The sequence below is a fragment of the Melampsora larici-populina genome (genome assembly GCF_000204055.1).
Source record: "Melampsora larici-populina 98AG31 unplaced genomic scaffold MELLAscaffold_23, whole genome shotgun sequence".
Lineage (NCBI taxonomy): Eukaryota > Fungi > Basidiomycota > Pucciniomycetes > Pucciniales > Melampsoraceae > Melampsora > Melampsora laricis-populina.
In genome coordinates this window covers 672,625-687,180 of record NW_006768787.1, presented here as the reverse complement: position 1 = coordinate 687,180, position 14,556 = coordinate 672,625, and the positions used below count along the sequence as shown (strand labels likewise).

Sequence of the window (14,556 nt, the reverse complement as noted above, 5' to 3'; positions counted from 1 at the left end):
CTGCCTTTGACACGCCTCTAGGTGTAGGATTCTCATTCCACACTTGACATCTTCTTGTTTTTTAGCTTGAAGGCCTTTCCCATATTCACCAATTTGAAAGATACTTGAGAGCCGACTGTGTCAATGGTGCCTTTCATGGGTAGATTTTCTGGCCCAATCAATTTTTGGTGGTTAACTTGACTTTGAAGTGTTTGGTGTTCCATACCATCTCAACAACACTGTTGGATTCATCGAAGTTGATACCAGCTGAATAATCTGGTAGAGACAAGATAGCACCTGTGATGTGAGTTGTAGGGTTTCATGACTATGTCATGGATGCTTGCAGTCCATATATTGGCACGTGCAAACATTCCAAAAGTGTATGGTGTGGCATCTTGGTTGCAATGCGGCTTCAGCTCAAGCCTCAAACACTGTCTGTCAAGTAGTGCCCAGCCAGGGCTTTGAAACAACTGCCAAAAAGATGTCCTGACCCAGTTTGGGGGTCCCCAATTGAGTTTTTTTTTGAAAAAAAGGCCTCCCAGCCCCCGGGCGGGTTACCTGCCAGATATCTGGCGCTTGAGTCAAAAAGTGGGCATCAGCCAAGGTGCAAACACAATACAAACAAACTAGGTTAACTCACAGCCCCCACCTACTGGTCGCTGGCAGGCCAGTACATCCAATGTCTCAAAAATGTGTTTAACAGAACTTCAATTTGTTTTCAGCATAACATCCATCTGCTATCAGGATGTTTTGGGCCAGTTACTAGCAAAATATGTCATACCACCAAAGTTGAGATGATGTTCCAAACCGGCTACTTGTCTGTGTCCCCAGCTATCACCATTACACAAGACACTTGGACTTCCCCAACAATGTTCCCTTCGAGTCACTCACTGGTAATCTCCTAACGATTGGAAATTAATGGACATTACTCTTGGAATTGCCAAGATGCAGGGTGAGCCAGTTTAATTATTCCAAGAAATTGACTTGTTTATGTAATATTTTCTGATACGATTACCTTTTTTTATCCAGGTCCTCATGATGCAAATACTTCTGCAAACATAATTCAGGAGTATTTGAAAAAAATCAACCTCATCCAGAAGTTATCTGCAATGACAGCTGACAATGTTGGTACAAACACTGCAATTGGTCAAAAACTTGAAACCTTACTTGACATCACCTTTGGTCATTTGAAACAAGTGCACGGTTGTGTGCACATGTTATCAACCCCTCAGCCAGAGAAGGCCTCAAGGAGTTTGGCAAAGGCAGACTTCCATGGCGCTCAATGGATGTATGCAACCTTGTTGACCCTCCGGATGTGCTACCAATCAACCTTGCAACCATTTACACTTGGAGCAATGGGCTGCTAAAGGCAACCCAATCTAGTCTACAGCGTGTACAAGCTTTTGCAAACGTTGTAGCCATGGTTCAACAGCTTGCAAACACCCTTGAACCAGATCCCAATCAAATTGGAACTCCAGCTCCCCTTGGCAAAAATGATCAAGAATTTGAAGCCGTAGATTACATGATGCAAGATTCCAACAAAAAAGGAGATCAGCCTGCCCCGAAGCCTTGTGAAGGCACAGCCAATTGTTTGGTGCCTGATGTCCCCACTCAATTGAAGCAATTGTATCACAAGCTGCAAAGGCTCCTCTAATCACGTCAAGCTTGCAATGAAATATGCAAAACCCAAGATTTTGAAACATTTGCACTTTTACCTGCTGAGTGGGACTATGTACAGCAAATGTGTGATTGTTCCTTCAACCACTTAATGCAGCAACTGAGATGCTGTACCAATCAAAATTTCCAACAATGCAACAAGCTGTTCCTACGTACCTTGTAGTGATTCAAGGCCTGAAATCAGTCAGTTTTTCTTCTTTTATCTTTATATTCTCATCACTATTCCTAACAAGAACATTGATTCAAAAGATTCAGGTGGCTCAGAGATATGATCACAATGAATGAGTCCCTGCATCCAAGAAAATGATTGTGAAGCTTGAAGAATACTTCAAGAATATTCTTGCAAAGCCAGGTCAAATCTGTGCAACTACCCTTGATCCACGCTTCAAAATTCAATACTTTCAAGTAAGTGAAAGATCTCATCCCAATCCAAGCATGTCCTGATTATGTTTTGTTGACTTTGAAATCAGGAGCAAGAGTTGATGTGTTCCTTGATGCCCGCTTCCCTTTGAGGTCTCCTCACCGTGAATCCCAGCCTGAAAGGATGTGGAACACGGTCACCACACGATTGCAACGTGGCATCGCTGATTATAGGCACCCAAAAAAAGCCTCTCCAGTACCAATCCATAATTGATTGGTACAGGAAAGGTATTTCCACTAGCCAAAAAGAGCAATTGAAATGCAATCATATTCATTTCAGCCACTGAAGAAGATCTGTCCGATTAATTGCGACATGAATAATGAATACAGTAAGAGACCCTTGACATAAAATATTACAATGTGAACATTGTGGATCAATAATAATAAATGTAACATATATAATCATTTCACTTGAGACTTGTGACATTCAGGAACTTTAGAGGGAGCATTCACTTCTGCAAACACCTCCTTTGAAGTAGGAAGAACCAAAGCAGGCGAACAGTCTGTCAATAACTGCATAAGTACGAGTTCCATTGAATATTGCATGGTCCTTGAAACCAGTCAACCAAAACTGAATAGAGAAGAGAATAAAACCACCAATATCAGCCAATATTGAGAAGTTGATGAAGAAGATGAAAAAGTCACTTACGCTTCTTCAAGCCCAATTGAGTTGGAATTCTTGATTGCCAGAAGGCTCTCATCAATAATTGACCATTGAGAACTCTTGAAATCCTTTGCAGGTTTTGAATAGACACAAACGGATGCAAGTCTCTACACAAAGACAAAGACATATAAAAAGTTAGTTAACTCAAGAATCCAAAGAAGGGTTGTTGTAATTGAATCACCAGGTGCGTAAATCTGAGAACTTGAGCAGGCTTCATTGATGCAAAGATAGATGTATTGCTAATGTGTTTCTTTGTATCATTTACTTTGCAAATGAGCTAAAGGACTGTTTCAAATTGGAGTGATTAGTGAACAAGGTCTCAACCAGGAAAGTGGGATATTCAATGCACATGCCCACAGAAATCCCTGAGGTTTGGTTGGATAGAGTCTGCATTGACTCCTTTGCTGGGTAAAACATGATGGAGGATCTGTGGAGGTATGAGAAAAATTACTTCAGTCAAAAACATCAAGTTGAACAATAGGAGATGCACTAAGGTCAACAGCTTACCAATTTTTGGAAAGTGCTTTGAGCATTCTTTTCAGCTTCCTTCAGTGCAACAGAGACTGCAGCTGCATTCTGTGAGCCGTCATCGCCAATGTAGCCTTTGGGAAGATTATCTTTTATGTCTTTGACATTATTGGTTAGAAGGTTATCCTGAAAGACATACCAATCTATAGTAAGACTTGACAAACAAAAAGAATTAGTTGGAGAAACTCAACCAAGACCCTACGCCCAAGGCGGTCATTGACACCGTTAGGTGCATCCATAAGAACACTAGAAAAAGCTTGTAGGCTAGGCTCAAGAAACAACTGGGCACAAAATTTACGATGATGATCCTGTTGATCCAGATCAATCAGTTGGATCATATCTCTCATCAGATTAGAAGAATAGAACAAGTAAGAGGAGTTGGATGATAAGACTTACCTTGAATTGCTTGCAGGGAAACCAGATGGTAAGCTTCTGCTTGACTTGATCATTTTGCTGTATCACCTGGTCAAGTCCAGCACTGAGAGCAACAAAGACGGTCAGCTCATCCCCTGGCTTAGCTGCCTGAATTAAAATTGAACTGATGGAAACTTATTAATACAAAAACACTCAAGTAAAAGTCAAAAGTTATTTCCTTGAATCACTGCCAACACATAAGCACGGCGCTCATCATCAAGTCCTATTGCACGCATCAAAGTTTGTGATACACCACCATCCAAACCAGGTTGAGTATTGGGATGATTGAACAATTCTAAATCATTACCAGGAGGGCTTTGAGAACAACTCCAAGGACCATCACCATTGCCATTGACTGGCCCGGAATACGCATTGAAGGCGGATGGTCAAAAGATCCCGCTGAAGATAAGAGAAAAAGACATGGTGAGTCACATGAGATCAAGATGGAATTTGAAGTAAACAAAATTACCCCCAGTATGGGGTTCATGAGATCCACCGGGTGCAAATGGATTTCCAGGACGGCCTTGTAAAGGATCAAAGCAATTACCGCGTGCTTGGGAAGGCAGAAGCTGGAATGATGAGTTGAAAGGTTACAAAGGAATGGTGAAAGGGCTAATCAGTCAAATGGATAAGGGCTCACATTTGGTTGCAATTATCTTACTGTGATTATGCCAATACCACAGCAAAGTAATTGCAACTGTTTTTTCATTGTTTGGTAGCCCAAAAACACAGATTATCTTACAACATTATGTGTTCAATAATCTCATAATCTCTATTAATTCTATCAACCCCTTTTTCTGCTTATTCTGATTGTTATTGGATTAATTCCGTACGTGATAAGGGTACTTGTCAAAAATTCACCTCCTCACCTCCCACAGCTCACCACCCATAACGCATGTATCTCAATCTTCATCACCTCACATCACCTCACATCACCTCAATCAAGACTTCTTCAACTTTGACTCCGGTATGTATCAACTTCTATCACTGCATCAATTCTTCAACTTATTGTTGCTCTCATTGCATCTCCGATCAACCTCATCAGTTCTTTGGACACACTCATCTCAGCTTTGTTCCAACTCATCTCAATTCTCATCTTCTGTCTGATGCTTTTTTAGATTCAACTTATCACATCTTCAATCACTTCCTCAATTTCCCCACCTCATTGAGCAGGTTCATGAAGGTTATGATTTATTAGACACAGTTGATCGGTTTCAAATCTTACCACAGCAATTGAAGATATGTTGAGAAGACTTTTGTGATTTGAAATCACCTGAAGCTGGTGATGTTTTACATGCATGAGATAAGCCAGCATTGTACAAAGATGAAATGATGATATACATGATCTTAACAATACAAAATGTGAGGTGATAAACAAGAGACTTATGCGAGACAAAGTGACCACAAGACAATTGAGCATGTAAAATGAGAGAGGTAGAGACAAAACAAGCTTTTGACCAGCAAACAAGTAAGTATCTCTTAAAGAGTACACCACAGCGCAACTTTGAACTGGGACCACGTGAAATGTAAGTTGGGTATGACCACGCCAAGTCCTTGTGTGGAACAGGTGAAAGCAGCGTGAGTGCGGCTACGTGGCCCTCACCCAATGCTTGTCACCTGCTCTACATGTTGAGAGAAAGACCACATTGGCATGGCGTGGTTTACCAGCCAATCAGTGGGTGAGCTGGTTGGTGCAAGCGCAACCTGCCAACGAGGTGCTCAGCATGTGATGTAGCTTGCTTGCCGGTAGTATAAGCTGATTTGCCTGCTGAGCACCTCGCTGGCAGGTGAGCTAACCACCCAGGTGCTCAGCAGGCAATTGAATTTTGATCAGGTGCTCAGCACATGAACAGTCCTCCCTCGTATGACTCATTATGGCTCAGGTTTACTTGCAACAGGGCAGCTCATGCATCTTGAAGACATCTTTTGGAACAATGTTTTTTATTTCCATTCATTTTCATTAATCCATATATAATTACAAAACGTATGACGTCACAGGTACATGTCAGAGATCTCCCTACACTCTGTCTACTGCCCCAGTGAGTCCCCCTTCACTCATGGGCTCTCATGGGTCATTGCTGTATTCTTCAGTTGATTTCCATTCTCTAAGGTATAAATCGATCGATCCAATCCAATCAAAGCCAACCACTCTACACAGCTCTACACCTACTCCCTGCTCATCTCTATCTTGACCTCGATCTCTGTCCATTCTCCCAACTTATCGATTTCGATATTTGGTTTTAAGTCAGCTGTAAGTCAACTGTCTCCTCTCGTCTTCTTTCCTTCATCTCATCTTCACTTCATTCCACTGACATCTTATTTCTTCACTCCATTAAAACTATCTTCCTTTATTCATTTCCTCCATCCTCATCTCACTTAAGATCTAGCTCTTTCCCTTCTGATTCTGACCTTTTGCTTTGATTTCAATCCATCAATCAAGTGCTCACTTTTAATTTTGATTTCCAAATTCAATACGTACCTTTGATTTTTAATCATTATATAGGTAAGTCTTTCTTTTTATCTTGTTTTCATTACTCTTCACCCTGCATACTAATGTCAAAACACCCGTTCTCCACTTTCTCATCACAACTTTTGTTGTTTAGATCTCGATCCCAACTCTTGTTTGTATAAGTTACTCGATCAGTCTTGATCTTTTAATATCAATTAGTCCTTGCTCAATATTCATCAGGTTCTCATCTAATATCAAGTTAAGACCTCAAAATCGATTTCTTTTTCTTTTCTTTTCTTTTCTTTTATTCTATTTCAATTTTGATTTTGCATTTAGTTCTTTCAACTTTGAATCAATCAATCCTTTTCATTGAGTTCATCATTTTTCTTCCTCTTGATTTTCTATTGATTTTATTTTTAAATTTAACATTGTATAATCTCTTTTGACTCATGTACTATCAGTTGAGTTCAATTGATTTAATATGATTATGATTCTTTTTAAATTAAATAAATAAATTTGAAGATTAAAATGCTCTTACCACTATTCCTTGCTGAGTTGTAAAGTTTCAGCAGCACTGATCAAATGTGAGGATAAGAAGAAAAAAAATGTGCTGAAATGTGGAGTCTTGTGAATATAAAAGGAAAGGGTTGAGAAGTGTGTTTTGCTTGCCACAGCGTGTGAGCTTTCACACCTGGTCATCACAAAGCTTGACTCACACTCTAACAAGGCAAGTCAGCTCACCTGTTCATTGAGTGAGCCATGTCACCTTGTTATGATATGAGATGACTCACCCGCTCATCAGGTGAGTTATCACGCTCTAGCAAGGTGATCAGATTGGGTGAGGGCCCCGCTGGCTGGCACATGTAACTCACGTCGGGTATGACAATGTAGACAGCACGCATTTCAATTGCAGAGTCAAATCTCACGTGAGCGTCACGTGCCACCAGACCTGTGGTGTACAATGCATGAGCTTGATTCTCTATAGCACTGTGTTTTGATTGAACTCACCAAAGTTGTTCTTACGTCATTTTCTCTTGAATCAATCCTGTGATTATTCCTTTCAATTGTTAGTTTGCAATTGTAGGGTTGGTGGCTGTTGGTGGTTTTGAGTTACCAAACGATTATCTCTAAAAACCACCCATTACCTCTCCACTCGCGATTAATTGGGAGTTGCAACTTTTTCTGTAGTTTGAGGTCAATTAATACAGTACACTTTTACTGTAGTATACGATAATCTCTGGCAACCAAACAGGCTCCAAGTTGTGTGTTTTGGTTGAATAATCATACCATCAGGTGGCATTCTTGAAAAAGGTGGTGGTGATGTTAAAGAAGACTTTCCACCAATGTGATTTTGAAACCGGGTTTTATGTTGTTTTACAATTTCATAGTGACCTGGTAATTGCCATAAAAGATTGAAACCATAGATTCAAAATTCACTCCACGGGTCAATTTTGGTTTCACCTTGTTTGGGAACCGTAATCAAATTGCTCTCAAGGCCTGATCACAACTGTTTTTTGGGATAACTAATTGGTTGTGGGGACTGAATAGATACAGAGCCTTTTGTTCAAAAAAGCAAAGGTTTGTTGCAAAGAAATCTATTTACAAAACTAAATAAACTCTTAAGCATCTTTCATTTTGAGAGCTTGTCAGTTTGACGTATACCTGCTGATCATACCCTTTTACATGGCCTTTGATATATGCTTCCCACTCTTTTCTTGACATCTTGTCCTTCTTCAGCTTGAAGGCCTTGCCCAAATTGGCCAACCTGGAAGAGATTTAGCAAGAAGATGCAAACTGGGTCAAGACTGATTTAGATGGAATGATTTCTTTTCCTGTTGATTTACTCTTGGTAGTTGACTTGAGGGTATAGTGTTTAACTTGAATGTTCCATAGCATTTCAATGAAACCATTACAGTGATCAAGATTGATCCCAACTGCATAGTCTGATAAAGAGAAGATAGATCCTTCAATGTTGCAATCACACGGCTCCTCAATCAAATCATGCAGCTTTCCAGTTTCTCTGTTGACTGTGGCAAACATTCCAACAGCGTATGGTATGGTGTCCTTATCATCGTGGGGTTTATTAGTTAAATCGTCACGCATAGTGGCAACACTGGAGGCCCATACCTTGGTATTAGAAGATGTTTCCCAGGCAGGAGAGTTGAAAGAGGGTACACATGCCTCTGCTGCAATTTGGGAATTGGCGGAAAAAGCTGACATAGAGAGAATTGAGAATCTTTCTGCCCAAAATTCTTTGGCCTGCAGGAGAAGAAGTGAATTGTGTTCAACATCTAACCAGATGTTTCTCTCTGATTTGGATGCTCCTTGGTTGAGGGTGTAGTAGCCTATGCAATGTTATGTCAGTGCTCAGCCCGTTTACAAAAGTAACCAACGAATGAAACTCACCAACATCTTTTCCAACATCAGCTGCCACACCAGCTGCAGAGCGCCAGCCCATACACCACGGAGTGGTTTGGCCCGTCTTGAGACTAGGATGGAGGTCGTCTATAGACAGGCCTTTTTTAATATGCGGACGGACCATCTGAGGAAGGGCTCCAGTTCCACTGCCTGTAGTCCGCCGGTTGGATACCATCTGAAGCCCGTCTTCAAGTGGACTGAAGACGAGCTGTGGAGGTTTGAGATACCGTCTGTGAGATGTTTGAGGCCACTTGCAGGTGGACTGATGGCTCAGCAAAACAACCGGTGAGACCACTGCCAGGCTTGAATTTCAGCTAGCAGACAGTCGATTTGAACAATCAAAACAAATGAATAGTGTATATTCATAGCATGGTAAGTTTAATAGGATAATGTAATGTACAAAGGTGATAATATACATGAAGTATGATAAGAGATGTGAAATGAAACTGAGAACATATTTGAAAGGATTTGACGATTGAAGACGTGGTTGTTCTTTGATTGGAAAAAGAAAACAAAAGACTCAAAAGAATCAAAAGTTTTCAACCTTGTCTCTTCTTCGTAGACTTGCGTGAGTTTAAAGAAGGAATTTCAGCCTCAACCACCTCATCAGAGGGCAAATCAAATGATCGTTTGGCAGTTGGGATATCATCATACATGACAGTTCCACAATCAAACTGCTCACGATCCTGTCAATAGATGATGTTGTAGAAACTACATACACATCATTGTTCAAGGTGATCAGTAATCTGTAATCAAAACTTACATATGAGAAAGACAGTGAGAAAGAACTCACCATGTGGTATACGGGCGCCCTTTGGAATGAAGACAGTCAAGTTGCGACTTCAAACCAGATTGTTGAGGTGACTTTGGCTGGGTGATAGATTCGGAGGCACTCGCGCCGCTGTAAGTGGAAGCAGTGAGGAGTCAAATAAGATAAAGAATGAGATGAAATGAAATGATAAAAACTTACCAGGTAGGCATAACGTGTTTGGGTAAGCATATCAGCATCCTTCCAAAGCTCTTCATTAGTTTTTGATACATCTTCCCCCTTACCAATTGGTACAATCTGTGACAGATAGTGGTAAGTGTATTTCTTGTTGTGTTCCTAGTAGTACAGATAGACAAACCAAGCCAACCAGGGTACAGAGATCGGGAATCAACCGATTATATTTTGTACTGTTATGAGGAGGTTTTATACCTGTCAGTAGGTGGAGAAATGATTGATGTCAGTTGTAAAGATATCAGTTTAAGGATGAGGATTGCTTACCGCAAGATGCAAATTTTCTCGGGCATGCTTTGCCTTATCCCTGACCAGGCGTGTGAAGGTCTGGGTATTGGCTGTGCAAGCCAAACCAAGATGTTTTGGGGGAAGATGCTCTTTACACCAAGGAACACCTTGTTCAGTGATTGATTTCCGTATAGAGGACAAAGAAGCATCAGTACAAGTTGGTTTGATTGAAAAAAAAACTTGTATGTACCTTGATCATCCTGAAAAGAGATGTTGGTATGATGTTCCCACTTGAATTCCTTACAAGAGCTGTGTAAGCTCCTATTTCAGATGTGATGACGTGTTTGCAGGCCAACTGCGAAGCTAATTTCTGTTTGGTTGAAAGATAACAGAATCAGCATATGGTTGTAATTGTGATATAAAAGAACATTTCTTGAGTTGATGTTGTGGTGCCCAAGTCCCTTTTGGATTTGAGTGACAAGGACTTGATGCAGTTCTGTTCACTTCACCTGAGTTTTGGTCCTGAAGGTCTTTTTTGATGGTGTCAATTCAATCAATGAGTTCTTGGCGGAGATTGGCTTGACCGTTCATAACATCTTGATGAAGTTTAGATAGAAACAAAGCTATTGCAATACCACGCCTTTCTGGATCCTCAACCTACAACTCGATATCAGTATAACCAATTATTTGCATCCTTCTTAAAGTGACTTACACTTGACATAGCCCGGGCCATTTGAATATGAGCTCCATCAATAATTTGATCCTCACCAAGACTAACAAGAAAATCCGTGAAGCGACTGGGTGAATGTTGTCCTTGATGTGATTGTGAATGAACTGAATTTTGATTATTGTCAAAATCGAAATCTTTGTTAGTGTATTTTAATTCTTGATCATCTTCATTTTCCTTTTTGTTTTCTTCCGCTTGATCATTTTAATTTTAATTTTCATTTTCATTTTCATTTTCATTTTCATTTTCATTTTCATTTCCTTCTTCTTCTCCATCTCCATCTCCATTTTCTTCTTGTTCATAGTCCTTTGGATCATCTTCATATTCACTTTCAATTTGTTCCTCTTCACTTGGCTCGTCTTGATCATAATACAAAGGAGATGGTGATCGAGATTGCTGTCGGACTTTACCAGTAGGGTTGGATTTCTTTTCAATCAGAGATCCTTGAAGTTGATTGTTGTCAAGGCCAGATTGTTGAGAGTCAAGTGTATTGTTGATAGCTTCAATGGACCTCGGGCCAACTTAGGATTTGATTGAGATGGTTTTTGAGTTGATTGAGAAGGTTTTTGGTTGGATTGAGAAGGTTTTTTGGAATTGGGAGGCATGTTGAGATGTGATGGTAAAGAGAAAAGATTGACGATCAGGAGAAAAAATAAATCTGACTGATTTTGATCATATTTTGTTCAAGACACATCCAAATCACATGTCATCATTTGTGACATGGCAATGAAATTTCACCCTCAGTCATCGGTTTGAACTTGACAAATCAAAGAAGTCACTTCTGATTGATTCAAAAACAAAACAAAACAATTCAAATCAAATCAAATCAATGTCAATCAATTTGCTTTGAATTGAATTGCTTTGATTTGGTGCAAAAAAACCTATCAAAACAAACAATTTTTGGTTTTGAATTGCTTTTTTGTGTCATTGTTCTGAATACCTTTGATTGTGTATTTGCATGATAGAATGCAGAAAAACATCATATTATAAGTTTAATATGAATTCAATAAGGACCTGCTTTGCTGTGTGAAATGCATGTGTTCATTCACAATAATATGATCATAAGGATAATACAGGGATCAAAACAGTAATTGAGAAAAGACAAAAGATCCACAACAACTTGAAATGTGCTCCATCAACTTCCTCAAATTTACTGGGGCTTTGAGATCAGATTTAAGTTGTGGTTTTCTTCTTCAGGCTTTTGGGTGGTGGTGGTGGTGCAGATTTCCAAACTTCCAAGCCTTTCAAAACAGCTTCTTTCCACTGTTCCGGAGTCAGCCTTGTTATCTCAAGTGAAAATGCCCTTTGATGCGCTTCGGCGGAGTATAATGCGCCTGCATTGATGATATAAGAATTCAGTGGATTGTGAGTGATGGAGTAGCTTGATTGTGACACCATAATTCTCTCGACTCTTTTCTGGTGGCTATCTGTCACAGAGCATGAAGCCTCATGGCAGTTGTGTTGGACATTGAGAATGCAATCGATATCCCAAATCATGTATAAAGAAAAGCAATTAACCACCTGTACAAAAAACCCGTGCGAAGCATCTTACCGTGGCTTCAATCCATACAAGATCTTCTTGAATCACAATTTCTCTCATACCATAGAACAGGATAACTCAATTTTGATTACACTTTTTGACCACAAGCAAGCTTCTCAAAGCTGCTCTGTCCGCCGGTTTCCATATTGATTAAACACAACCAATGCGGGGACTGCCTTTTATCTGTATTGGAATCAAAATTCAGAACATGGATCTGTACATTGTGGATAGTCTATGAAAAAAACTTACAAAAACGAAGTCGCACTTTTCAACTTTTTGTTTGTTGAGTAATGTCAGGCTTACAATTTCTTTCCATGAATGGTCGGATTGTACGTTTAACAAATGAGACGGAATAGCAGCTTGAGAGGCGGCTTGAATTTCTTCTGATTACGCATTGAACAATCAGTTTGTGAAGAAAAAATATGTTGATCAAATAGATGCGATGAGGTACAATGATGTACTCACTACCAGCAATGAAGTCCAAATGTTGATTTGATGTCAGATCCAGTCCAAGCGTGTGTTGAATCTCAGAGTGTTTGGGGAATCTTGTAATCAATTCAGGTCCCGCAGTGACATACTCGTCAAGCTCTTGATCATAAAACGGATTTTATGATGTAAACATTTTCAAGAGTTCCCAATTGTTGAAGGTATTGGCTATGTCAATTCCAGGACGTTGATGATTAGAATGAATCGAAGCATATCACAGAACTCCATTGAAAGATTCAAATTTTTGGGTTGCAAATAAAGGTGCGGCTCCAAGATGTCGGATTGATCCAGGTAAGTGTGTCAGCATGTGGAACTTTGGTTTGTTCACCCATTGCGCGGTGATTCCAATCAGTTGATGTAGAAAAAGACTGATATGAGATTGTAGTTCATTGAGATACAAGTCCATATCTGTGATTCTTGATTGAAATGCGTAAGAACAAAGAAGGCAAAGTGATGTCCAAAGATGACGTTTTTGCGCAGACAGATGGCCAAACAAGACAAAAGGAACAGTCTGTAAAACAGTTTGAAATTCTTTACCAACAAGACTTTGAGAATACTGGATCAAGGTGTTGGGTTGGATCAGAGGAATATTGAGATTGAAAGCATGCCAGTGGGCCGAAAGGTCGTTATATTTTTTGGATCCAGGTGTCAAGGAGCACAACTCTTTCATTGTGTCACGGAATAGGTACTTCACAATTCCGAGTAAAATCACATGAAGGATTTCAACCGGTGTAAATGACCATCAAAACCTGACAAATCAAAAGTAAGTGCTATTTATTTGAAAAGACTCAAGAAAGAAGGAAATTGTACTTACCTTTGAGGCAAAGCATTGGATTGAACAGATGATCTCCCAGTTCATCATCAAGTTTCCGACATATCTCTTGAACTTCATCACGTGGTGTTGTTTGATAAGCAGATTGAACCTGTTTTATAAAATGATCACATGTTGAATCACGGATAACATAATTCCGGCCCATCTGTTCAACAAGTGTTTTTGAATTTGGCTTTTCTGCTGCCTTCCATATCTCGACAGTCCTTGAGCGTGTCTTTGCCCAATCACGCTTGGGCAAAACGTTCTGAACACATCACATCACAAAAAGGAAGAATCAGACTCAATTCTCTGTGAATAAAAGACATGACTCACATGTTCATAATTTGAATCCAGTCCAACAAATTGACGTATAAATTCTACTGTCTTCTTTTCTACCATGGTTGATACTTGAAGCGGACAAATTCGACATGGTGTGAGAGTGATTGCGGGGTTTGTCGTAATACAGATTTCGGCGTGCATTGGCAAATCCCCTAGATGCCAAAGAACTACAACCATAGCCATAACCTCCTTCCCGGATGCGTAGTCAAAGGCGCAAATCCAACTTCACTAAGATGGCTATGAATCACAAAGTCAGCTTTTGAATTTTACAAATCAATTAGAGACCTTACTTCAATTCATCCACCACATTATCAAAAAGTCCAAGTGCACTTGCCCTATTTGAAGTCGCAACAAATGAATATTATATTATTGATTTGTCATTTCCGGCGGTCAACCCAACAAAGTGAAAAATAAGCTCATATGTTTATTCCATTGCTTTGATACATTTCTGGATGTATCATCGGAGTATAAAGTAAGTGGAATATGTTTGATTATCTTCCCATCGGCTTTAGATCGCCAAGGGTTGACTAGAGGGAGTGTAATAAAGTTTTGGCCCTTGGACTCTGTAAATGAAAATAGACTGTGTCAGTAAAAAGAATCTAAATCAATGATAAATGTATCGAACTGACATACGAATTTATCTTTGAGAGCGTTTTTTTAGTAAACCTAACCCTTCTATCACAATTTTATCAAAAAAATTCAACAACAAACTGATCTCAATGGTGCGTAATGAAGGTCAATCAGAATCCGGCTCCTCAGGAATGTGAACTGCAACTTAATTAAAATGATCATCTCAAGGAATTATTTTAGCTTGAAGACATTTACAAAAGAGTTTTCCATCTTGTTGAAGGAAATGAGTTGGAACCACCAGATGCT

General features: G+C 39.7%; 3 protein-coding genes across 3 annotated transcripts; all 3 read right to left on the bottom strand.

The window, feature by feature from the left end:
- Positions 1-2,478: 2,478 nt before the first annotated feature.
- On the bottom strand, positions 2,479-4,055 carry MELLADRAFT_107425 (uncharacterized protein; the record flags this gene model as incomplete). The annotated part of the gene is made up of 7 exons (XM_007411018.1): positions 2,479-2,626; positions 2,726-2,847; positions 3,090-3,167; positions 3,248-3,394; positions 3,460-3,576; positions 3,665-3,790; positions 3,990-4,055. 7 exons carry the CDS (start codon positions 4,053-4,055, stop codon positions 2,479-2,481), a joined length of 804 nt encoding a protein of 267 aa, XP_007411080.1.
- A 3,675-nt stretch (positions 4,056-7,730) lies between these two features.
- On the bottom strand, positions 7,731-9,842 carry MELLADRAFT_63989 (uncharacterized protein; the record flags this gene model as incomplete). Its single annotated transcript, XM_007411017.1, has 8 exons — positions 7,731-7,896; positions 7,927-8,476; positions 9,094-9,235; positions 9,313-9,337; positions 9,398-9,450; positions 9,520-9,654; positions 9,677-9,725; positions 9,817-9,842. 8 exons carry the CDS (start codon positions 9,840-9,842, stop codon positions 7,731-7,733), a joined length of 1,146 nt encoding a protein of 381 aa, XP_007411079.1.
- Positions 9,843-10,714: 872 nt separating this feature from the next.
- On the bottom strand, positions 10,715-11,109 carry MELLADRAFT_63988 (uncharacterized protein; the record flags this gene model as incomplete). Its single annotated transcript, XM_007411016.1, has 2 exons — positions 10,715-10,947; positions 11,016-11,109. 2 exons carry the CDS (start codon positions 11,107-11,109, stop codon positions 10,715-10,717), a joined length of 327 nt encoding a protein of 108 aa, XP_007411078.1.
- Between the last annotated feature and the right edge of the window lie 3,447 nt (positions 11,110-14,556).